At 41.1% G+C, this 27,383-nt stretch overlaps 1 protein-coding gene across 1 annotated transcript in view; it reads left to right on the top strand.

Moving 5' to 3' along the window:
• Positions 1-27,383, top strand: part of znf536 (zinc finger protein 536) — a 93,785-nt gene that overhangs the window by 23,750 nt on the left and 42,652 nt on the right. The window contains exons 2-3 of the mRNA XM_073465210.1: positions 12,810-12,968; positions 21,280-23,043. Coding sequence (XP_073321311.1) covers positions 12,810-12,968; positions 21,280-23,043 — 1,923 coding nt within the window. The remainder of the gene's footprint in view (positions 1-12,809; positions 12,969-21,279; positions 23,044-27,383) is intronic.

The following is a 27,383-nucleotide window of genomic DNA, read 5'->3' as shown; positions in this document are numbered from 1 at the left end:
GCTAACAGACAATATAGTGCACAAAGTTAATTTATACTGTATTCACAACCCAATGACTAGAATAAATGTTGGCAATGTACATTTCTGCACACCAAGGATATGTTGAAACTTTGATTTGATATGTTGAACCCTTATGGTTCTTTGTATTCAGTTTTCAATTATATGTTGGAATGCTGTACTTAGCCACAAAAATCACATGGTTAAGATAAGGAAAACATCATGTCTTGTCTTATCCCAGTTCACACCCTACATCTTAACAACATTATGGAAAATATGGAAAATTTTCATATGTCTTGCTCAGTCATCGGTAAAGTGGTTTAGCACTTACAATGTTAAGACGCTGATTCCAACATTGACGTTGTTCTGCATCTGCCCTCTGAATTTTTTGAAATGCTAAGGATGGAAATCTCTGGTAGTTTGGTGGTTCACCTTGTATGGACATCTGCAAAATGGTCACTCTGTACAGAGGCACTTATTCTTGGAAACCTGACATTTATCATTGATTTTTTCTAAAGTTAAATGAGGCAGAAAAAGCTTAATGTGGGAATTTGGCCAGCACTAAACAGCACTGGAACCACACACAGACACAGTGTGCAAATGATGTGAGCCTTACTCTCCACTGATCATAAGAGACCCCACCAATTTAGCATTGCACTACTGTTACATTGTTTGATTTACAGTGGACAGTTAAAAAAGAAATAAGAACTTTTATTTATACATTCTTCAAAAACGTGGCGTCTACACTACCCATGGTGCACCTGGACTGCTGACAGTTAAATTGGAGATTTGCTTGTGTTATGCTAGCAGCCACTAATGCAGCCTCCAGCAGAGATGCAGAGTGGGATTGAGAGGTCCTTTAGCTTAATTTCCTTTTAACTCCACACCGCTGAACTCTTTTAGAATTAAGAAGTAGTAGTCTTCAGCCCCACCCTGTGTAATCTGGTGTGACATCACTGGATAACCTCACCGGCAAGATAGTTTGTTTCACAAAAGGGTTTGTTTTACAAACCATCTGGAAAGGCACCACTAAAAACTCCAAAAGGGCAGGCACTTTCAAAAAATATTTGGCAGGTGATTGGACGAACCATCTGGATATCACTGTCTATCATGGTCTAACAACCATTCACATCAACAGTATGAGAGAGCCACCACTAGCAAAACCAGTGAACCACTCAAACTTTTATCAGTCAACGGAAGAACAATACATCTTCTTCATCGAGAAAAGCCATCTTTGCTTCTTTCAATGACATTTAGCCTCCAGTTCTGATGCTATGGAATCTACGCTAACCTCTTGAGGAGCCTGCCAGTAGTTCCTCGAAGGACACTAATTGGATGAACCACTTTAACTTTGGCCACAATCACATAGCTTGATGCTTGACGAGATGTATTTGCTAGATCACGTGATTCCGCGATTCCAGCTGCAATGCAAGGTCACTCGAGGTAATTTATCAGATTGGCTTCATACAACTTTGTATTTTTGCAGTGATCACCAAGACCTATTGATAGTCTTTGATTTGTAAAACTGGCAGAGTTCTCCTTTGACGCCTGAGGTCATTATATGTATCATGATGCTTAGTTGAAAGAAACTCCACGTAGCAAGTACAGCTAACAAAAAGTGCAATGTTGATAGCTGTTGCATGTTCTGTATGTTCTGCACGATGTAGCTCACTCCTAAATTTACTCTGAATCTGGATTCGTCATGTGGATTTTGATGGCTAAAATCTTCTTGCATGCTCTTAAAAGATTGCAAGAGACAATTGAACACAATACAGCCAAATAGACAGCACATAATATTGGTATGACCTCCTTTTGTTTAGGGTAATAGTGCTCCATTTATAACAATGAGCCCACTTGACCTTCTCCACAAGTACAGCAACAGTGCTCGAGACCCCAAGGAGAGACCTAAAATGGCCATCAAATTTCCACCACTAAAAACTTAAGCACGCTCTGCCCTATCAGGCTAATGATCAATTATTAATATCCACAATCCTCAGCCTTGATGTGGCTGCTTGGATATAGAAAGCAGGCAATTATGTTCTACTCTCTTATTTGGGTTTTGGCTGCCTCCATCTCCGGCCTGCCTCTCCCTCACCATGCGTTGAGCTCTCCTATAAATATATAACAGATAGTTCCTCTTAGCACACCACAAGTTCTTATTAGGGCCTCTCATTGCAGATATCCAGATCCAGATTAATTTGTAATTAGTCTTGAGTTGTTGAGCCTCTGAAAGATAAAGGATTCCAACTCCCATTCTATTCGCCCCAAACACTGACGATCACTTAAAAAGAACAAACGCTCTCGTGCTTGATAAAAATAGCTTAAGCTCGGACTTATTTGTTTGGCGACAAATGCCAGACACATATGTCTGAATGGCTTGGGTGATGCTAAAGCAGAAAATAAATGAGTTGCTCGATAATGAAACTTGTTATTGTGTCTCTCTGACGTCTCAGTTTTTTTTTTTGTAAAAAACGGGGGAAAAATGCTTAACAATGCATCAGCTCAGCACAGGCAGCCCTGGCGTTTTCTCAGCGCAAGACATCACTGTAAAAGCACTGAGCAAGAAACAAAAAGAAGAATTGAAAAGCTGTCTGCTTTACTTTTTTACAATGTAATTGTCCTTCCAGGAGATACCCCCACGATGGGTGTCTTTCAGGCTTCCCATTAATTTGTCTCCAAATTTCACATATCCCTCCACAGATGAAAAAAAAAAAAGAAAAAAAGATAAATGGGATACAGACATATGGGTTTTTTTGGGCTGTGTATGTGTGTGTGTGTGTGTGTGTGTGTGTGTGTGTGGGGGGGGGGGGTGGGGGGGGGTGGGGGGGGTTAAAAATACTGGAATAGTTTTAGTCATTTAAGAGGACAGGGGGTGTAGAGGCAGGGGGGTGAGGGTGGGGTGGGGTGTGGGGGGCTTCAGTCTATTAATAGTTGAGTCATCAGTGCCTCAATGTTCTGAAATGGCAAATTGTTAGATCCCCAATGGTGATTATTACTTGCTGTCAATGACCTTCATAACAAATTAAAATTATGCGACTGGGACAGAGCGTGCTCTTTAATAGGCGTTATGCATGGGATTGTGTGTGTGTGCGTGTGTTACTTTCTGCATGTAAATGTGTGTGTGTTTGCATGTGGCTGGCCAGAGGGTGAAGGCCTCTAGCATTTAAAAACTCCCCCTCCCCTCGCTAAAATTGGGGCCTTTCTCTCATTTATTCTTAAAGTGTGGCTCTATCTCTTGCGGGCATTGTCTCATGCCCACACAAAAACACACCCTCACACATACACGCACACCAGCAGGATGTTTGCAGCTACAGTATAAATCTTTTTATTTCATTTTCCGAGACACTGGACAAGTTCATAGAAGAGGAAAACGGGACACGTCCTTGGTCTCTGGATTTACTGCCTGACCAGGCTATGGTAGGAGCGATAGTCTTTCTCTCTTACCCACACACACACACACACACACACACACACAAACACACACACACACGGTATGTATGCATGACGTGCAGCAGATTTACCCACTTTAGCTCACCCCCCCCCTTGTTAAAAGTGTTCATCGCCCCTTGTGGTAATATATGTCTTTAAGTGCACATTTATGCACCCGAGCTATTGATCACTGTACATTCCCCACCCGATAATTACTCCAGCTTAATATGCACCCTTAATGAGGCTTAATTGATTCATTTTCATTGATGAAGAATAACGCCACTAATGGCTGCGGTGTGCAGAGCATTGATGCCACGTACAGTATAGACTGCGACCAGTGCCAGGTGGATTGAGGGTGGGATAGAAGTGCTGGTACTGTAGCTCAGTTTGATGATTGGCCTATTGTGCTTGCTGTTGATTTAGCATGCACAGGAATGAATAGGAAATCAATGGAGGCTCAGGGAGGAGTTCTACTTTATTTAGTGTTAAAGGGGCAGTGCGACAGGGCGGTTGTCATCTTTAGATGACAATCTATATGTACAATAATTGAAGATTTGGTAGAATATCCTGTCATGTCCTATCCCCCTTTTTCTCTTTTTCCCTTCTTTTTCTCCTCTTTTTATGTTTCTTTTATATTAAGTATTGTTTTGTTGTAGGTTTTGCTTCCTGGTTTTTCCTTGATTTCCTAATTTGTTATTCTCATTTCTTTTCCATTGGTTTATTTCCTTTCCTTATGATTTATTATTTTTCTTCCCGAATAATAATATTACTCATAATATTGTCTAAACTGCGGACATTCGTCTAAATTTCCACATATTTGCCTACTGTTCCACATGTCCTATCATCTTTCTCCTTCCCTTCAAACTACTCTTTTCTAATTTTATCATTTTTTTCCTTTTCTTTCCTTTTCTGTCCTCCCTTGGTTTTATTGTCTACTGTTTTTTTCCTTTACTCATTCATTTAAATGTCTTTACTCTCCATCTCCCTTCTTTCCTTTCCCAATATCCTGTCCCTTTTCTTTTTTCCCTTTCTTCTTTTCCCATCTTCTCACCTTTCATTTCTCTGTTTAAAACTCCTTACCTTTCTCTTATTCATTTTCCTTTCTCTCCTATCTTTTTCTTCTTTCCTAGTATTTTAGTATCCTGTCAGATCCATGTCCTATCATCTCTTCCCTTCACTTCTAACTCCTTTTTTCTAATGTTCTCATCTCCTTCCTTATATTTCCTTTTGTTCCATCCTGTGTTATTCTTTTCCATTTATTTATTTCCTTTAGTTTCTCTTTTCTCTTCCATTTCCATTCCCTTTCTTTCCCAAATATCCCGTAATGCCCTTTCCATCTTCTCCCTTCCTTTTCTTTCTTTGTTTCCTCATTACACCTTTCCACTTGTCTTAAATCCTTTCCTTCCATATTCTTGCATTTTTCCATCCATAGAAAGCCAGCAGTATTCCAGTCAAAGAGACAGAGACCTAGTCATCCTTCACTAATGGTAACCACACCACTTCCTGCCAACACAGACTGAGAGGGGGCATGATGAATATACACCCTGATTATTATAGCACTACACACAGAAGCACACACACACATTGGCAAGTGTGTGTGTGTATATACAAACGCACAAACACATTAGTAATTGCTCTTGTCTTCATGTCCTAAAAGACACCCACCTCTGTCCCCATCTGCCTTTTGTACTCTCATGCATGCATGCAAACAGTAGTGGACAAAACACACATAGTCACACACACATACACACACACACACGCACACACACACACACACACACACACACACACACACACACACACACACACACACTCATACACCCTCAAGCATCATCCACAGCCTCTCAATGGGGCTATGATCACCCTGCTAGAATGATAAAGTTAGTGAGACATCAGTGCTCCCTCAGACATTTGTATGTGCATGTGTGTGTCAGTGTGTGTGTGTGTGTGTGTGTGTGTGTGTGTGCGTGTGTGTGTATGTCTTTTTCCAATGCTCTTTGAAGCCTGAAACAGACTTGAGGAGGGGGGGAACAAAGGTGGGCCGGTGCCAGGGAGAAACTTATGGCACCATTCCTCTTCCCCTAGCTGGGCAGAGGCATAGCCTTTACTGAGGGAGAGAGCCACCTTCTGTCAGTCTGGGAAAGAGGGGGGTTAGAGTGAGAGAAGTGGAAAGAAAGGAATAGAGAAAAAAGTAGGCTTCAGAAAGCATCCCAAACAGAAGAGGCACTGGTTAATACTGTCCATCATTTCCACCTGTACAGTGATAAGGACTCAGGTTTGGCTCCTTCAGAAATGGAATTATTTGCACACATCTTGTCTAGTGTTTTAGGCTGCATTTTAAGACAAGTGTTTTTTGTAGCAATGCCCTTCATTCGATAGTTTTGGAGAAATTATCTTCACAGCATGAAGATCACATTGCCTGAATAGATACCCTGCACTCCACACCCCCTTCATTCAAGAAAGTGCTTTGAACAAATAGCTTTAACACAATTCTGCACAACCAAAACCGCTACCCTTTCATTACCTAGGTTGAAAAAGAGAACTATTTCTCCTCCTCCTCCCGTTTTTTCCCCTCATTCTCTCTTCTTTTTTTTCTCCCTCCTCCACAACTCTAGTTTTAGTGCGGGCGTTCACTAATAAATATAAATGTTTGTGATTAGCATCTCTGCAGCACAGGTGCATGTTTGTTGCGAGGGGAGGCTTGTTCATTAATTTTCAGCCATGAAAAGTGCAGCGCGCCATGAACGGAGAGTCCAAATCACACACACTGATAAATGAACGCACAGATTGTTAATGTACCATTGTAAGGCTGCTGCCTCCACCAGCTTTGAATAAAAGGGCCTGCTGCCAAAAGCAGGGCTATGAGCACGCGCACACACACACACACTCACACACATAAACACACAGTGGGTCCGAGAGGTGTGGCAGGATGCTATTCAGAGGTCTAGATTAAACTGAATAGAGCTTTAGGACGGGTGTGTTTTTTATCCTTATACACATATAGCCAGGGATTATTTAGATTATATAGACAAGACACCCCCTGGTGTGAGGCCTCTGGCTTGTGTTGTCTAATTAGATTTGGTAGAACTGGTATCTGCTGCTAACCACAGCACTAGGAACCCTGTGTCCTGTTATAAGGATGTGTTGGAGCACTCAACTGTGTGGATTGGGCCGTTCAGATAAAACATTTGCCACTACAAGTGACTTTGCTTGCACTCTAATTTGGAAAACTGTGGTTGGTAATCCTCAGTATTTTTTTATTGTCATCATGATGGTCATAATCATGATTTCATATCTGGATTATCGCCCTCCGCCACCCCTCAGTCTGGGTTGACATATTTGCTTGGGCGTGGACACAACACGTGTGCATTATCAGAATCAGCACATACTGTATATTTTAATTAGATAATGCACGCTAAATGTAGAACCGATCCTCAATATGTGTTTTTTGAGATATGGTCGTGACTGCACCGTTCACAACAGGAGAGAGAAATACTGAGGAAGAGTAAACAAAGAGAAAATAAATAAAATCTGCCTCAAAATGGGTTGTTTTTCAGGAGCTGCGAAAATGTTTTAATAGGGGACTGCTGAGCACCTGCCTTAAAATGTCGTTTCAACATCTCCCGAATGCCATTTTGCTTAATTGACTTGGAAATGGCCCAAATGTATTGCTGAATGCGATCTAATTAATATTAATAATAAATGCCATTATTAACATCAAAGAACATCTGGTGCCCCTGTTTACCCCACCGCCTTATATGTAACACATTCTGCTGCTGTTTTCATCTCACAAGCATTGCGCGGGTAAACAACAACTTGCATTTCCTTTATTTTTATTTTCTGTTGATTCTCTTTTTTTTGTTCTCACAATTTATTTGGTCTTTGGTCTTATTTCTGTCGCTCGATGGGGTCAGTAGTGAAACAACAAGTACGAGGTGAGGATGCTGTGTACAATTTGGAGCACGGTTGCTCTTTTCTGGTCCCCCCCTCCTTTTTCCTGCTTCTTCTTCTTGGTCTAGACCTGGTTGTTGTAATACCTTGGAGACTTCTCAGATCCCTTGTGTATCCCTTCGAAAAAAATATAGAAAATAAAAACACCAAAAGCATCTGTACACTAAAAGAGCCCTGCATTAGGACTTTCTCAATGCCCATAAATCATGGACCAAATAACTTTAATCTAAAATTTCATTAAGTAGTCCTTGTCAGGTAGTAAAAGGAGGGGGATAATGCAGTGGTGTTTAATGATAATTGGTGTTTGGTTAATAAATTCTGCGAGTTCAGATTACGTTTTAGCAGTGGCTGGAATGCTAGCATCAGCAGTGTAACTAAACCTCAAATTGATTAACTCGCATGAACCAGACGCTCACAAAGATGGCAGTGGTCCAAATCAAAAAAAGAACGAGAGGGGAAGGGGGTGTTGGGAGGTGTGTGTGTGTGTGTGTGTGTGTGTGTGTGTGTGTGTGTGTGTGTGTGTGAGAGAGAGAGAGAGAGAGAGAGAGAGAGAGAGAGAGAGGAGAGCAAGCGAGCATCAGGCCGGATGGTGTTGTGTTGCTCTGGTGTAAGGAAATCAAGTCCCCCCGGGCGCATTTTTAAAAGCCTAATGCCTTTCAAATGATGTCATCACATTTTACTCTTTCTCTCTCTCCCTCCCTCCCTCTCACCCAATCTCTCTTAATATCTTTCCCCTTTTCAAACTGTTTCCGTCAATCACCCCCCTCCCTCCTCCTACCCCCAGTTATTTGGCTACGGGGAGAGGGCCGGCGGGCTTCGACGGGAGTCACGTGACGCATTAGAATAATGGCCGAGCAAGAAGCAAAACATCTTGTGTTTTTATGACTGATGTGCTTTTTCCCCCCTAGTTTTATTTCCTGAAAGTGATATCATACTAATCAAAACCACAGAACGTTTAGAGTGCAAAGTGTGATTGAAAGAGCACCATTAAGGACCTGGCAAACTCCCCCTCCCCCGCCAAGCAGCACCATATATGCAGACACGATCATTGGCTTTATTTTTGCTGTTGTTGATCTTTTTTTTTTTTTTTTTTTGTCCTCCAAATTGGGTGTGGTTTCTGTAAAGGAGTAGGCAGCGTGCCCTGCCCCAGGGGTACCAACATGAACACCGACACACACACACAGAAAGATCCTTATCAATTTATATATTTGTCAGTCAGTTGTGAAGGCTGCCCCGGTGGTGTATCCCCACGGTGGCAAAGCATCGGTCGATCCGTTGCAAGATACTGGTGACGTGCGGTCGGAAGGGAGAGGTGTCTCACACTCACACACTCACACACTTACACACACAGTTGCACTTTCGCACACAGTTTCTCAGGGGGGAGTGTGAGTGCAGCAGACAGCAGGCAGAGTGACTGATACTCAGCCTGCCTCCCAGATGGCCTGCTCAACTCTGCTCCAATCTGATCTCAGAGCCTTTGTTCTGGCATGTTCCATTACGCTGCCGTGACACCAGTAAAGGCAGAGGGGAGAGGAGCTGGTCTCAGATCAGATATAGCTGAATTATACATGTATTTCTCTTTTTTTCCCCCCTCTGTGATATTCTTGTACCAGCACAGTCACAGTTCTGCGTATGTCATGTTTTTTCCTGGGGTAGAGGTGAGTGAGGGGGTTCTTAGACGACAGATACAAACTGTTTGAGTTTGAGAGGGAGAATTTGGGTGGAGAATAATAATAATCATAATAATAATAATAAGAGTAATAGTGGCTTAAATGTTTAATTAAAAGGTAATCTTTTGTGATTTTATTCTTGAATTTTGATCATTTGTGGGGATTAATGCCAGAAAACGAGGGTTGGCTGAAATAAACATGTCAACTCAGCAGCAGCCTTCAACACTTTCAACAAATTTTGATGATAGAGATGCATGGATGTGTAAATAGGGATCTTTATTTAAATATCAAATGCTTATAGAGTGTTTCTTTTTCTTGTGATATAATAAAGAATTAAAGAAATATAACAATTCAGTCATTTAATGTAAAATAGGTTTTAATAAAACATTTCTTCAGTTTTCTTTCAGTCTTGTGTTACACCCACAACATTATTGGTCATTGAAGAGGTATGGAGCACATGATGGCACAATATGGGTTTTTCTCTTTTTGTGTACAGAATTCTAGTAAATGTAAAGATTCTTAGTATGCGTACAAAAATACAAGGTCTTCCTAATTGTATAATAGTGTGAGCAAAGTGAAAGCGTAATAGTGGCTGTCCTTTACAGGCTTTCATATAAAAAGCCAAAGGCTCACCTGTGACAATCACTTTAATGTTGCGTGTCCTACAGTGAATCTTCTTTGCATAGAAAAAAAAGATGAAAGCTGGGGAAGGAAAATCAATACTCGGAGGATAGTTACGGCTGGGTGTCAACAAGCGATCGAGAGTCTCTCCCCACATCACACACCCAGCTGTGAACGATGATGCCTAATATACGGGGTGACCTTCAAAATGTCATAAATGTGTTGTGCAATAAAGTGTCAATATTTGTGGTTATATGGAGCAGGATGACTTTTACAGTAATTGGAACAGCCGCATTAAAAGCTGCGGATCAGTCAACTGATTAAAGACAGGCATGCTGGACACCCGGCTACTGACGCGCAGACCCAGACGTGGGCGTATCTATAGGTGCATGTATATACGCTCATATGAGGAGAAGAGCGAGGGAGAATGCCCAAAGTTCTGTTTTACCTTTCTTTGTAGTGTGTGTGTGGGAATGTGTGAAGTCATTTATTATTGAAGGGCTGTTATATGCCAGGAGAGCACACTCTCATCCTCTCAGTAGTGTGTCTTCCTCTTACAGGAGCACTATTAACCCTGACACACAAGGACGTGCGTCTGTATCTGTGTGTGTGTGTGGGTGTGTGTGTGTGTGCGCGCGTTTGTGTGTGTGGGGGTGTGTGCATGACAGAGAGAGACAGACATGCAGAGTGTGTGTATGTGCGTGTGCCTGTTTGGAAGTGTGGTCTGGTGTTTGTCCTGCTTCTAATCTGTGTTTTGGATTTTTTAATTTTAGCCCCATCTGGGGTGGGCAGGTGGGCCACTGTCTGTTACACGATCTGGGGAATCTTTGCCAAAAAGGGATCTGTACAGTAGACCGCTTGAAATATGTTTATGAGGAGGCGACTATGGCTACAGTATGGTGCAGTCCTGGACTAGGCACTGGGGGAATTGTACCAGCTTTTATTTATTTATTTCCTGTCTACAGGCCGTCTTTTAAATGCATTCAAATGAAAATGCAAAAGACGAGGGTGGGGGCACAGTTGATTTTGAAATTATGCAGGAAATTATATTTTCACCTGCGATAGTTTACATACAATTTGTGTTTAGTGTTTTTTGCATCAAGCTATGGAATATTTTGTATCATGCAGGCCAAATTTGACTAGTTAGTAATTTCATAAACATTTTTAGTCCCTATCACTATACAGGTGGAAATAATGGACAACCTTGTTAATTCCCCAATTTTGTTTCCTCTTCTTCATCTCTTACTCTTTGTGCAACATCACACATTGTTAAAAATTATGTGAAAATCAAGATAATTTTAAACCAAGATCCACAGCCTAACATCTGCTTTTACCGCCTCCCGGCTCCTTTCTCCTCACCACTACGTAGAATGAAACCACACAGTTGCCAAGCCCAAATAGAGGCAGCTGGTATGTAGTATCTGCGTATTGTCACAGACTTACATTTAGGTTGCCTTTCAGTTTCAGTTGTGATAAATAGCCTTCAGCCTGATAGCAGCGTTTGCTGAATGGAGTTGTGTGTTTAGTGTCAGTGTGGAAGAGGACTTGCTGACTTGGGTCTTTCCATTCTGTAAACCTTATTTGACTCCCCGACAGAGGAGGGGTGGAATGGGGTGGTGGGGGGGATGGTGGGGGCGACAGAAAAGAAAAGATTAGGCTACTGTTAAAAGATGTTGCTTATTGTGTGCCGTGGTTGCCTAAGTGGGTTGCTCGATTTTGATTCTTTTTCTTTCTTCCCTGGCTTCCTCCCCTCCTCCCTTCGTACATACCAAATCGTGTGCCAGATTAGGAAATAAATCACATTTCTAACTGTATTTGTGCTTCTTTGGGTCACGCGCATACTGACATGCTAAATACTTTCTTACCATGGAGGCCACATACTCTGTTTGCGATAAAATATATTTTATCTGTACATCTGTTAGTCTTCTTCCTTTTTTTCATGTCAGCAAAGAAGAGATCATTGTCACTGTTGCTCGCGACCACAAGTTCATAACTGCTTGTGTTAGTTCCTTTGCCTACCAGTACACTCAGATGAATTTGCTGATATAGATATGGCAACCTGCACAACAAAAGAAGAAATAAAACAAAGAAACAATATTTTTCACTTGAATTTTTATGAAATCCGTAAAATCTTTGGTGACAGTTGTGCGTTGTGTGGGTTGATGTTGAACCTCCTGCACAGTGACGTCCATCAAAAGCTATTGGAACTGGTACAGATATTTTTAATTTAACAGCTACACAATACAAGACATATCAAGCATCTGTTGTGTTTCCTTTTTGTTCCTTTCAAGTTCTGTGTTTTGAACTTAACTGTGTTGCTCGGCCCTTTAAATTCTGCACTCATGCACATCACAGGCTCTTAACCATCCGTACAACAAGGCCACTGTGTACAATCTGATGATGACACCCTCACCTCAGATTGTGCTGCTGTCAACACATTCCCAGGTTGTCGTCAGTCATTTTAGATTCATATTCAGGAGGTGATTGTGTTGATAACAGACTGCTGTTGCACTAAACTGTGCATCATCGTTTTTTGGCGTGCGGAGGAAGCGGCAGAGGGCGGGGTCAAAACCGTTATCACCCTATCATATCTCTGACAGCTACCTGTCAAAATCAGGTCGCAGGAAGAGATGTGAGGAGATCCTGCGATGCTGACATAGCCAAATCTATCTCTCTCTCTTTTTTTTTCTTCTTTCTTTCTGTCTTATTTTGCATTGTTAATTTTCACTGCAATCCAGCATATGCTTAATAGGAATGATGATGATAGAGAGGATAAAAAAAGAAAAACAGGAGGAGAAAGGGAGAGGGGGTGGTGGTGCAGGTGGTGGTGTTGAGGGTGTGTGCGTGTGTTTGAGTTGGGGGGGTGTATCTCAGGACTATGGTGTTTCTAAAGAAACTGAAAAGCTTATGAACTGTCAGCGTTCTGTCAGGGAGGAAAATAGCGTGGCCCGTGAACCCGTTTGATGCGTTTGACTTTGTGTGGCGTTTGCACATTTGAGCAGGGGAAATGAGGGACAATGAGAGAGACAGACGAGAAAGAAAAAAAAAGAATGTGTTGTGATGTGTGGAGGGCTGGTTTGAAGTGGCACTCAACACACCTTCCATTTGTCTCTCCCTCCTTGTGCTGTCTCTGTGCTCCAGATGTTGGGGAGGACTTGGGGAAGGCAGCGGGGAGCATTCAGCCGTCTCTGTCCCAGCATCGTGAGCGGAGTCTGGGCTCCTCCTCCAAGGATTGCCCCTACTGTGGCAAGTCCTTCCGCACCTCCCATCATCTCAAAGTCCATCTGCGGATACACACAGGTCAGTACATCCAAAGATATCACTTTTGCATTTCTCCGGCAATTAAACATTTATTGTACTTCATGTAAAATTTACTCAACTGCTTGTACTGACATTGCTTCTGGGGTTAGCCTGACATATTGGTTTATGAATGTTGGCCTAATCAGACATCTGCATCTGAAATGATGGATATGATGCAAATAAATTGATTGTATATTAGTTTTGTAATTGATACTGCATCTGTTGTCTCTGGGAAGCCCTTAAAGGAACAGTTCCCCCAAAAATGAAGATTCCGTCATTATTAAGTTTCGTAGTCCACAAAACATTTCTGGAGCTTCACATCAAAACAGCACTGCAACAACCTCCTAAACAACTGATGTTGATGGGGACTTGTTTTAAAATGTAAAACAAAAACTAAAATTACTCTTTACAGCTTGTCTGCCATAATCCAAGTCTCCAGATCTCACATTGATTTGAAATGTTATTTACACTATTTTTAAAGCTGAATTCTTCACTGCTAGCTGCTAAATTAAAGTTGTCAGCATGCACTGACCGCACATCAAAGGTATAAATAACATATTTTCAGACAATTTTTGGGAACTCTGGGCTTCTGGAGAAATGGATTTACACCATACCAGTTGTATGGAGTAATTTCATGTTTTTTTTTGTCCAGTTGTTTTTTTCTGTCCCCAGCAACTTCAGTTGTTTAGGAAAATCTCCAGCTCCAGAAATGATTTGTGGACTACGAAACTTTGATTTTTAAATGCCAGACTAAATAATAGTATGTCAAAAATTATTTTCGAGCTAGGAGGGTTAAAAAAGAAAGAAAGAAAGAAAGAAAGAAAGAAAGAAAGACAAACTTCCTTACAGTACACACTACCTCCATCAAAATTAAGTGCACAGATGGTCACAGTTCCCAAATCACAGTATCACAATGTCCTGAAAATAAGCAGTACCATAAGAACCCAGTGATCCCAGTTCATCACTAACACAAACTGTAATTCTCACCTAAACCACTATCCTGTTTATTCCTCAAATAGTTTCTGTGCAGTCTTATCAGATGCATTTTCTTAAAATTGAGATAAAAATAAATACATAAAATTGGAAATTATAAGTAGGAATAAACAATTCCTAACAGTGTCCCTCATTGGGGCTTCAGGCCGTTATTATTCTGTTTTTTCATACTCATCATTTCATTGAGCTCTAATTAACACAACAAGGGTTCAGTGTCCTCTGATGACATCACTCAGAGGGCAATTTCACACTCGCTAACTCTCAATAACTTTCAAGCCAAAACAAAGCCGGCCTGTCCACAGTTTAGGGATATGCGTGAGAGGAAGTGTCTAATAGATTTAGCTTTATATTTCAGCCAGGCATCCCAGCCCTCCTAGCTCAGCCCATACATCTCACCAACCAGGGCTCAGGCAGTCCTGTGACAATCTGTCCGCTGGTTGTTACTGCGAGGTTAAGGCTGCAGTCAGAGTAATGATGTGGACTGTGGACAGTAGCCAGGGTTCTAACCCTCTGCAAGGTACGAACGCCCCACTGCCCATCCAGGTTAAAGTCACAATTAGACCACGCAGAGGTCACCTTACAACAAGGACACCTGCTTTTAGCTGGTGGGCCTGGTGTGTAAAGAGAAAGTTTGTCAGGTGATTTTCTGCCGCTCAGTTCGTCTCACAGGGAAACTAGAATGAGTTGATTGTGATATTTGGAAATATACCAGTCTAATTGCTGGAGAAAAGTTATTAATACCAATTATTATTATTATGTTTCTTGATTTGACCATCCTGCGCTTTAGTTCTACCCAGAATTAGAGGCAATCAGTACTGTAACCCATTAGTTGTCCTTAATAAGGCGCACGTACTATACTTCAAATCTTGAAAGGAATTAGAAGAAAAGCTTTGTACTACAGCTGCTAATATGTCTGCTTACACATTAAGCATCCCTTTGTTGAATAGTGCATCCAGGTCACAGCCAGGGACGGTCGTGATTTTCAGGGGGTAACTATTATCTGGTGGTGAAAGAGGTGAGTTATGTCTGCTTTGAGCAGTACAGTAAGGACCCATGAGTGCCATATTTCATCATGGAGGAAGCAGAGACCTCAACACAGGCCTGGTGTGAAATCATTTGGTAAAACACACAGACAGTCAGTCCATCAGATTTCATCCACACAGTTTATTTTATATTTATCCATTCGTATCTTGTAAATACAATAAAATACAAGGTTAATCTTGAGCTCTATACACCCAGGAGCAGAAGTGGGAAAGGTCACTGGGGATGTTGTCTTTGGACTGGAATGTATCTCTGGATGTGGGCCTATCTAAGCACAGCATAGTCTTCTTTACGTGGAGAGAAAAACAGCTTGATGCATCCCCAACATGTGGCCTTTAAATCATTCCTATAACCTAATCATACCAGCTCCACTGTGACATCCTGATTACATCCACAAGATGACTTTTACAGTGGCTAAAGATCCTCTCTGTGCTCTGGTGACAATGCGCAGAAATTCACAGATGACAGCCGAGCTCCCCTTCATCCTAATGCAATGTGAGTGACACAATGGAGTTTCGGTGGAGGCGGCATTGTGCAACGCAACACAGAGATTAATGAGCGGCTAACACCAGCTTGAAAGGAATGAAGTGAATTTAAATTTCTCCAAAAGTTAAAGAGCTAATGTTACAGTATTAATTTCCTCTTGAACAGTGAGTGGGAAAATATCCATTAGCAAAATTAACCACAGTTTTCTAGGTAGCTAACATTGTGCGGCTGTGGTGCTACAGTGTGGGGCCACAGCTAATGAACACACTGCAGAGGGTGATATTTCATTATACAAATTAATGCTCACATTTTAATGGGAAAGTCACATAATGAATCTAGGCTTCAGTGACAGCAATTAGAGGCCCAGATTGTCCCCTTCTGGACAAGGCACTATTTAGCAGTAAGCAGCTGTGTGTAAAAAATAAAAAGGTCCTCGCTCTTGACAATAGCCACACATAACTTCAGGCAGGGCCGCATAACCAATAAGAGTCCCTGCTCACCTTTAAACGAGGAGAGGGGGAGACAAAGAGAGGGAGGAAGAGAGAGGGGAGAGGCAGGACTTGCCCATGTCACTTAACCTTAACCTAACCTTGTAATCAGGATGAATCAAGAGGGACCTGTGATCTCCCTCTCCATTCCTCTCCACACTTTACTGCCTCCTTCTTCCCTTTTCTCCTATTTCATCTAGTATTTTACTCCTACCTTTTTTTCTCAGTGTTTCCTTTATTCATTTCTTCCTACAATTGTTTTAATCTGTCATACAGTATGTTTAATGCAATGCCACTGCTAAATTTAATACATTATATTTACCAATTGGTGCACACTGATACACAAGTTCATGTCTATATTACGCTTATATGATCTCCCCCTCAATGGCAATTGAACTGTTAATCCTGACAGTATTAGCTGTCACTCACCACTAACCTCTTATTTAAAGGATAAGACTGGCAATATTATATATATATATATATATATATATATATATATATATATATATATATATATATATATATATATATACATATATATATAATTTTCATTGTCAACAAATCCCATGAAAAGACCAAAGCCAAGAATGAATTGATCCTACTACCAAAGCCTGATCTGTCTTATTCCTCTGAGCACAGAGCTCCATTGTTGTCCAAACACTATTAAAACACATCAATGAGACACACTGTTGCACTGGATGACATGTTCATTACAATGAGCACAGTCTTTGTAATATATTTTGAGCCAATCCCACGTACACCATCCTGATGATGTAAATACTTACTAGAGTACCAAATATGTATTAATCTAAAAAGAGTCTCCATCAAATGTACTATTTACCCCTGAGTAACATTTGCAAAGAACTGCCGTGCGAGGGCGGATATTTAATTTCACTGTTGGGGGTGGACAATAAACACAGCAAGAGCATTTTCCGAAGGGGACACCAAAACTACTGTTGTATTATATGATATAGAATAAATGTTGGTATTGTTCTATTGAGTGGAAGTTAGAGGTGACAAGGCTTCCAAACCAGTGACCACAGTTTGAGTCTGCGTTTCAGCATTTGTAAATGTGAAACCATGCAATATTTTTGATGAGGACCATGGTGTTCCAACATTTATAAACAGCACACCACTGGATATTTTTAAGGAGACCTCAGGAGTTTGTCTTGACACAAATAGATATTTTTGAAGGGAAGCTGGGCTGTTTGCAGCTGTGTTTGTGACAACCTAAACAGGTATTTTAAGACAAAACATGATCTGTTCCTAAGCCTATCCGAGTGGCATTAACCTAACCAGATCATAAGCACAGCATTGTGACAAGAGAAAAAAATGAATATTGAACCTAAAGAAACATAAAGTTGCAACACAGAGCAATGTGAAGTTTTAACTTTTCTGTTGTTTGCAGGAATACCAACGTTTATTCTGGCGATTGGGTTGGGGTTGGTACACTGGACTAGACCAGTGTGAGGCATATAAAGGGAGCCAATCTTTGAAAATTTACATTGATTCCTTTACATAGTTCATGTTTCCAATGCATATTATTATATTATTTAAAATTATATGTTCACAATGATATATGTTATTGAGGGGGACAAATTCTTCTCTTTTCCCAGGAAAGGGGGTCCGGGTCCGTGTTCGCTTTGTTTTTGTTTTTTTTAAAGATATACATCTTCTTCACAAAACAATGGCCTGGAGCTGACTGCCACAGACAGGATAGGGAAGTAGGAAAGCACTGAGAGATGGATATTGTTGGTTTTGTCCTATTCATGGGATTTATTGATAATAATAAGAATATTGAAAATACCAGCTTTATCCTTCATGTGTTATATTTGCCACGGAGTGGATTTATTTAAAGTTCCTTGTACTGTGCATCTACGGTGTCACTTTCCCCTCTGAGTTAATTGAACTCACTTAACATTTACAATATAGAGGCATTCTCAATTCACCACTAACCACTGACTTAAGCAGATATACTTAAAACAGATGTAAAACAGCTTCAATCCATTATTCATCTCTCAAACATCCAACCGGTGTTTTTTTTTTTCCATCCTTCCGGCCAAATTCATCTTCCAGTATGTCATATCTATTAAGCCATTTTAATTGCCCCTCAGAACAGGTTTGGGGTATTTATCTTTACTTGTTTCTATGGCACTGTCACAATTCACACAAAGCCAGATGAAATCAGTACATGAAGTGCAAACATACTGTGGAGGAGCTGATCCCAGTACAGCAATCAGGAGATGGATGATTTACAGCCACAAAGGTGTCACTTAGATGTTTATGAGCTGTAGTTTTTCAAGTCACAGCTAAGAAAGCTGCTGCGGTGCATTTCTTACCCCTCTGTCGTTCACTTTGTCTGGAACAAAATGTCCAAAGTAGCTCAACAAAGCCAAGATGGACAACAGCAAAAAGTTTACCGTTCTATTTTTAACTCCCAAATAGCAATTTTCTGGTTTTGTGGCGGCAGTGATCTGTCATGTGGCTGGGAGGTTGTGCTGTTTGCGCTGATATCAATTAAAAGTGGATTAACGGGTACATAATGACCTTTAGCAGTAAATTGTGTGTAATGTTGCAAGGCAGGATACAGTATATTCCCCAGATGTCACACCAGGCCCCTGACGTATGATGGAGCAGATGTCTTAGCCAGTCCAAATGGCCCTCTAAGACACAAACACACACATACATACACACAGGCTCAGGCCTACAAGCATGCATAAACATGTGTTCACACACATTCCAAATGGTGTTCACACACACACGTAGATGCAGAAATGTACTTCTTGTTGCCTGTCACACTCACTCTAGATATATTTAAATGCTAGATTTTAATGCAAAACTGGAAAAAAGCGCTAACTTTCTGAGAGCATTTGTATTTATTTTCAGTTTGCTTTACTCCGTCAACATCAAAGGAGAGCGTCAAACATATAATATTCTGTGCTTTTCATTCTCATTTTAGATATGTAGATGGTACATTACTCTTTATTTTCCCCTCATGAACATTAACAACCTCTTCTAATGGAAGAAAAGACAGAGGAGGGGGAAAAAAGATCAGATCAGTCTAATTTCTGTCTAATTTGGCTCCTAGAATATCATTTTGTCCAGTTAGAGGAATTGAGAATGATCATTTGCATCAGGGACGTTTCCTTATTAAATCAGCACTGAGCCTCTGTTCAGCAGCTCACAGGAGAAGCACTTATTGGGTTAAAAGCTCATCTCGTATGGTTTATTTTAAATATACTCTATGCCTCATAGCCACTCTAGCGTAAGAGAAAAGATATCAAATCACTGTCTTTCTATCTATAGTCAGGGCTATCTGTCTCCCCCACCCCACACCACCCACCCCACCCCTCCACCCCCTCTCTTAGTCTTTGTTGCTCCTCACTTCAACATTTCCACCTTCAATTTTCTTTTGTATACCCTCCTATCCTTTTCTCTCCTGTATCAATATTGTATTGAGTTGGTGTTTGTGGCCCTGTATTTGAGAACTCTGCAGTAGGTCTGCAGATCGCAGAGTCTTTTTCTGGAATGGTGCCCTCTAAATAATGATAAATTACTTGAGCAGTATGCCATTTGCTAATTATATCCATGATTTACTACACAGCCCGACTTAAATCATTCAAACCAGCCTTGCGTAACAATGCCTTTTTTTTCCTTTTTATAAAATGGTTTCCATGTGTATAATCTAAACATTTTATGGCCATCCACTGTATATATAGAAATGTGCATACACACAAAACACTTAAAGAATCCCTTTTTATTTCTTTTTCCACTGACCCCCCTCTCTTTTCACACAGTCACTGTTATCCCTTTAACAGGAATTCTACTCTGGGAACTTTTTATATGTATATATATATATATAAAAAAAAAAAAATCAAGCTTAGCATTTTTTCCCTCTGTGTTCATTGTTTAATGAATCCAAATCTGGCTCAGACTCCAAGCCTATTATAATTGCTAGCAGGATGTGTTCTATTTCAACATAAGTATCATTCCAAGGGAAGATCCACTTCTGGAATAATTCAGAATAATGCTGGTGTTATACCATTATCAAGAATATTCATGAATATGGATGTGCAGCATAAATAAATATATGTAAATGTTATATGACAGATTCACCCCTCTTTTACCTTTATATAAATATCTTTGATCTGTGTGTCCTGTAGTAAATCATATTGTTCTTTATCATAGGGCTTCACTGCAACAAGCATGTGGTTCACATATGTTGCCTACACATTTATAATTTTTTTTTTATACTCATTGACTTATTTTTGCATCGTAGCGTATCATGCATATTTTGCTCTCGGTGCACCACAGTGTGGCAGTCGTCTGGCAGATATTATGCCGGGGCTGATTTATGCTTCTCAAGATAAACTGCAAATAGGGAATGTCCGAGAAATTGTGCTCTCATCGCCAAGGCACAGGACTGACAGCAACAAGGCCAGAAAAGAGGCATGATGACCCCACTGCAGGCACACATGCAAACACACACACACACTTACACAGATGCACAGAAACACACACACATAACGGAAACTCAGCCGCACCCTCATCCCCAACCCTTCCCCGTGCAAACACAGATAGCATCGAGACAGTTTTGTTGTCAGTTGAAAATATTATCTCTTGTAGTGGACTGAAGGCACCATATGGTGAAATGTTTTTTATGGTGTTGATGTGAGTGATGGCTCACTTGGCGGGGCTGGATCGAGCTGGATCGACCCATATTCAGATGCCTACTCCACACCCCCACCCTCGTTCCAATGCACACACACACACATGCAATAACACACGCACACATCAAGTGGAACAGAGCCGGTATCTGTCGAAGAGCAAATACATGGGATTGTTGATTGAATGCTGGATTGCTGGATTGTGTTCATTCTCACTCATATATATATATATATATATATATATATATATATATATATATATATATATATATATATATATATATATATATATATATATATTCTGTTTTTTTCTAAAATTCGATTTATTATTTTTTATTATTATTTTTTTCACTTTCTCTCCTCGTCCTTTTTTTAGGAGTTGATCCCAACTAAAAAGCAAGGCAATTGCAAAATATCCCCTTTTTTACATTAGTTAATGAAATGCATATCTTTTTGTGAGCTCTACTCATTTGACCTAATTTTCTTTGTTCGGGGAGGTTACATGACCCTAGGGTCCACATTCCCTGCTCCAATAAATAGATTTTGATATCCAGTCAATCTAATAATCAGGTTAATTATTCACTGTTTTCCCTGTCTTTCCCTTTCTGTTTCTCTGTCTCTTTCTTGGCCTCTCAGGAGAGAAACCCTACCGGTGCCCTCATTGTGACTATGCTGGCACCCAGTCTGCCAGTCTGAAGTACCACCTGGAGCGCCACCACCGCGAGCGTCAAAATGGCTCCACCTCTTCAGGCCCATCCGCCGGCCACACCCCTTCTTCTGACCACAAGGAGGATCATGGGAAGGCAGCCAGTGGTGGCATCTTTGCCCGACCAGATGTCTTACGTAATGTTTTCAAGGGCATGCCTTCCAACCTCGACTTCAGGGCAGGTCCATTGCTGCCACACCAATGGGCGTCGGCCAGCATGATGTCTCCGCACGACCGAGATCGTGAGCGGGAGCGTGGAGATCGCCGTTTTGACTCCGCCTCCTCAGCAGAGAACATGAAGACTGCCGATGGCCCATCCTCCCTGGTCTCAACAGCGACAGATAGCTTCTCTGACCTAAGCAGGGCTTACCAAAGCATGATGGGAAACGGAGTCCACTTTCAAGGTTCTCTCCAGGCCTTCATGGACAGCTTCGTCCTCAGCTCAATGAAGAAGGATTTGAAGGACAGCCAGAGTCCAGTCCAGCTCCAGGCCCATCTCTACCATGATAACGGTGAGCCCAAAGCAAAGCGGGCTGTCTCTTCTGACCAGGAAAGAGAGGATAAGGCTGAAGCCAAACAGAACTCAGTGCCTGGCAAACCTGGGTCCCAGTATGAACCACTTGATCTGTCTGTGTCAGTCCGGCCTGAGTCTGCATCTGGATCTCTCCCCGGCTCCTCAGTCACCATCCATGATAATGTGGCATGGCATGGTTGTCTCTTCTGCTCCTTCTCCACCTCCTCATTGGAGCTCATGGCTCTGCACCTCCAGGCCAACCACATGGGCAAGGCCCAACCACAGCGGTCTGATACAGGCAAAGAGCTTCATGGCGAAGCTTCTCCCATCACCTCCACCATTCACTCCTCCAACATCAAGACCTCTGGTGTGGCCCCTGACAAAGATGAAGACAGAGATGGTGAGAAAAGCCAGGGAGGCTGGAACAACCACATGGACCAGCCCTACAACCCATTCCAGAGTGACTTCTACCGGCGGTTTGGTGGTATGTATGATGGATCCCCGAGGACAAACCAAGGGTTTATAGCCCCAGCAGAGCAGGGTCTGGACCTACCTAACCAGGCCTTTGGAGGAGCAACTTCAGCTGGTGATGACCATGTTGGTGAGAGGGGCTCCTGTGGAGATGCTGAAGAAGACCAGGTTGGATCAGATGAGGAGGTTGTAAAGGCTGGGGCACGCAGTGCTAGTGAGACCCCCTCAACCACACCCAAGAGACAGCAGCAACAGAATCACTCTGATGAAGAGGAAGAGGAGGGAGGAGTGGCTGAAGAGGAGGAAGAAAGAGATGAACATGGGCCAATGGACATGGAGAGAGAGGAAGAAGAAAGTCCAGCTTCCGACCACCTGCAGAACCACCCCAAACAGCTCCAAGATGATTCTTCTCTGCCCCCAAGGAGTGGAGCTGGTTTGGCAACATCTTCCTCTGCCATGACACCACATTCTCTGGTTCCCCAACCCAAGAACCAAGCTCTGGCACTGGAGAAGCAATGGCAGCAGGGCCTGGGCCTCCTGTCCCCCGGTGGACCTCCAGGACTGTTGAAGGCTGAGCAGCAGACCCACCTCGAGCAGCAGATGAACATGCTGTCTGTCCTCAGAGCCTACAGCAATGACAACCTCCCCGCATTCAACGGCCTGGGAGGTGGAGCATCCACAGGGGGCATGAAAAGGCCAGATGCACCTGGTGAGTGTATTTAACCCCCACTGTCACTGTAACTGCTTTAAAGCACACAAAGATATATTTACACCAGCAGAAAACCACACACATAAAAAGCCATGAATACACACATGTTTGAAACACAAATTAAATTTTCTCAGTGCTGCATAGACATAAACACTAGACACACCAGACAAACACATATCATTTTTTTTTTCCCGACACCCACAAAGGAATCTCAGACACTCACTAAAGGTCTTGAGATTGGCTCTGAAGTGATTTCAGCCTTATTTCAAGCAAGTTTAGAAGCTATCAGCCTGGCGACTAGCAACAGATTAATCTTTATTACACGTTTATATTACTGGGAGTGCAGCGCCTCCCTCCCGCTCCACAGCATGGAGGGAATAACCCTGGATGAGTCAGAGCAGGACCTCAGTTCCCTGTGCCACCTCCTGCACATGTCTCTTAACTATCTTAGCTCTCATAAAGCTGGCTCCCAAAAGCCCATTACTTTATAAGACTCGTCGATCTATGACCCTGTGAAAAATGAACTGTCAACTTTCATGATTCTGCTAAGGTTACAGCTGCTCCTTGAGACTGAAGAAGGAAGCTCTTTTTTTCTCATTTTTTACAAGGCTCTTTCACTGTTTAGGGGTAGTTGCTAAAGTATCTCTATAAGAAGAAAGTAAAAGGCCAAAGTTGGTGTTGAGCTTTGAAACACTGACTTATACACATTACAGAGACTTTCCTAGATCTGGTACGCAGATATCCCATTAGTGGCAACTTCTTGCGATTACACATTGAGGCATTTGAATGAGTATGCAATCACCCTCTACCTTATACATACTAGCAAAAATAATAACAAAAAATAAAATTTGCAAAACGGGTTGATTTTAAGTGCCTGATAAAGTATGTTGTTGCTAATTGGATGCTGTCTCTTCTGTCATATTGTTGAGGTTTTGTCAGATTTAATCTAGAAATCCTTTTTTCTAAATCTTGATTTTGCTCTAATATGGCCTCATAGATAATCAACATTCATAAATATATTTCTATTTATGGATAACAAAACAATTGGACATTTTGCCTATGGAATGTAGTACTCATGTTTACAGGCTGAGATTCATAAACATAAAAATTAACCCCGAATAATAGTGACCCCTTTGTTAATGAAGCAGTGCAGCTACATATGTTTATCTGACCTTTCCATCTGACAAAATATTGTCCGTTGTCATGGAACCAGGCTCTCTGCATTTCTTAACATGGTGAAGGCATTTTAAGCATATGAGATTGATATATGTTTCATTTAATAGAGAAATGCTTTTGTGTGAGAATGTCCTACTTATTGTCTAATCAGAAAGCCTGTGGAAGCAAGCTATGTAATGTGGGCAGTTCCCTCTGCTACTAGGAATGCTTGACCTTTATAGATAAGGCTTTCTCTGTGGAACAAAGGCCTTTTTTACATGTTGGTAGTTTGTCCTAGTCTTAGTCAGGCATTCATTGCAATTAGAAAACCATATGAGTTATCATGTCTCCAACTTTCTAGAAATAGTTATTTGCCATTCAGATCTCTAGGATGGCACTGCCATTAAAATAGAGACAGATAAAGATAATAGGAAGTAAAATCAAGACATGCTGTGGTATGCTGGAAAATGAGTTGTACTTAGGGTCACGGTACCTTAGACAACTCACCCTGCCAAACTCCACTCCCATCCCAGTCAACAGCTATCTGTGTGTACAGACTGCTACAGTGATACCATATAAAACAATACTGTATCTGTGGATATAGGAAGCATTGAAAAATGGCTGGGAAATTCTAAATACAATCTCAATTATGTCTGAGTGGTAAACGGGGCCTGGGATTCTCACCCAGAAATTTTCCTTAGCAGAGTATATGTCATTTATTGTATTCCGGTGGCTTATAACAGGTAGATTGATACTTTTATCTGGATATACTAGCATGAAAAAATGTCAGTTTATTTAAACATGGATCTCTTTATGCTTGCATGCAATTGCAACTTCTTTGCTGTTAAAAAATCAATGAGTAAAGTGGAGAGGACAGCTGTAGTCAAAGTTCCCCATATGCATTCTCCAATAAACTGCATACATCTACTAATCATTTCTACTACTATGACGAATCACCACTCTGTGTGTGAGCAAATCCAGCATGTTAGCTTTATAAAATCATAATAGCTTCGTGGCATAGAGACAGACCTTTAGTTTAATGCCAAGCTTTGATTTTTAGTAAGTTAACAATTTCCCGAACATGTTCTGGTGACAGTGTGTGACCCATCTAAACTCAGCCACCTGGCATCCGGGCATCAATGACTAGAATGTTAGCGGCACGCTCCTGTGTATGTGTGTGCGTGCTATGTGACAATCTGCCTTTTTTGCAAGGTTGCAGTGAAAACGTGGTATGGAATTTTTGATTTGAGAATTCTCCCAATAAACAAGTGGAATGGACTACACTTACTGTTACTAATTTCAAAAGCTTCATGTTTTCATATCGTTGTAGTAAAGGACAAGGTGAATTCACCATGAACCAGAATGATACCTTGAAATGAAGATGCTAGAGTAGTATGAGGGCTCATTCTCAACACGCACGTCCTAAAGAAGCTCAGGTTTCTTCACAGTCCATTCAAGTAGTAAATGAACTGGAGACTCTTGGTTGCCTGTAGGTATGAGTGTGAGTGTGTTTGTCTATCAGTGTTAACCCTGCGATGGACTGGATGTCTTTATCCCGAGCGAAAGCCATAGCGATAATCATTATTAGTAATTTTATGATCACTTTATGATTACCGCTATTACAGACTGTCCACTGCCACTCTACTAACTGATGATTGGCAGCAAGATGTATTTCAAGTATTAAAGTACTAAAGTACAAGTATTATGTAGCAATATTTTTCCTGTCTATATGATATGATATGATATGATATGATATGATATGATATGATATGATATAATTAATACTTATGCATTAATGAGTAAGCAGTATTATAATGTTGTTGCTGGCCAAAGTGGAAATAAATGGCAACACTTTATAATAACCATCATTAATAAATTGCAAATGTGTAATTAATTAAACTTTTGTAACTTTACTAGTTATGTCACTGTTATCAAATAGTGAAATGCTTTATAAACCATTCATAAGCAAATGTTTATTGTAGAGTGGAAACTGATGTTTATAATACTTTGAAAATTGTTAATAAATACTGTGTAGTTCATTAATAAACATTATAAAGTTACAACTAATGTTAATAAACCTTTACAAATGGTTTATAAAGCATTTCATTTTTGTTAACAGTCAAATAACTATTAACTAAAGTTTAATTAACTATAAATTAACATTTATTAATGATGGTTATTGTAAAGTGTTACCAAATATGTTTCAGTAAGCCTACTTTGTTCTTTTGAGTAGTTTATTCTATAACAAGGCCTCATATTTTATGATTTAATCTGCAAAAATAGCCTTGTGACGGGCTAAATAAATGCACAGTGTTAAAGAGTATATTTGCCCCTGAAATGTAATTAAATAGAAGTATAACATAGCATTAAATGGAAATTGTATCTAGAATCTCTACCAAAATTCATTACTTGGGCACTTCTACCACTGTTGTTAATATCACCATTGTGACTACTGGCACCACTCATATTGTGGCTGCTGCCAGCTCTGCCACACATACTACAGTTGTATGATAAAGCTTGGATGGGAAAATAGACGCACTTGTTTCATGGGAAAATGCACTTTTACAGTCCCTCTTTATGTGTCCACTTGTAAACTCCTTGTGTTGGGGGTCACCCGCAGCCTGAAGAGCAACAGCCACACATTCCACTGTTATTTGGTGGGTGGAGAAGGTGGGGGTAGCAAAGACGTCCGCAAAACTCAATTCAGACCTGGCAAAATGTGATTATCTGGAGTGGGTTTGCATTAGGTTTGTATGCAAATACAGCATAAATCATTAATATCGAAATTCTCCCCTGAATCTGTGGGAGCTGTTGTAGGGCACGCGCTGTACGTCTGGAGTGGCCGTCTCTTCATTAGTATGCCCAGAGGAGGGGAAAAGGGTTACAATGCGCATGAATCTACTTGCACTCTGACACATAACAGATACACACATATACAGATCCACACACATATTCACACGTCTGTAGTATTAAACCACACCTCCCTAAATTGGCCCAGGAATTGGATTTATCAATAAATGTCATTAACAGCAGCAGTGGCCCTGAGGTCTCTGTAATCAGACAAGGTATCTGGTTACTGAGGTACAGTACGCTGTGTAAAGATTGATATGAACCTGCACCATTTGCTGTACTGTAGATGTGCTTAACGCAATCAATACTTGGCTGCAGTGGAGACCTATCTATAG

This window comes from Pagrus major, chromosome 4 (assembly GCF_040436345.1).
Source record: "Pagrus major chromosome 4, Pma_NU_1.0".
Classification (NCBI taxonomy): Eukaryota; Metazoa; Chordata; class Actinopteri; order Spariformes; family Sparidae; genus Pagrus; species Pagrus major.
This window is presented reverse-complemented; position numbering and strand designations above follow the sequence as displayed.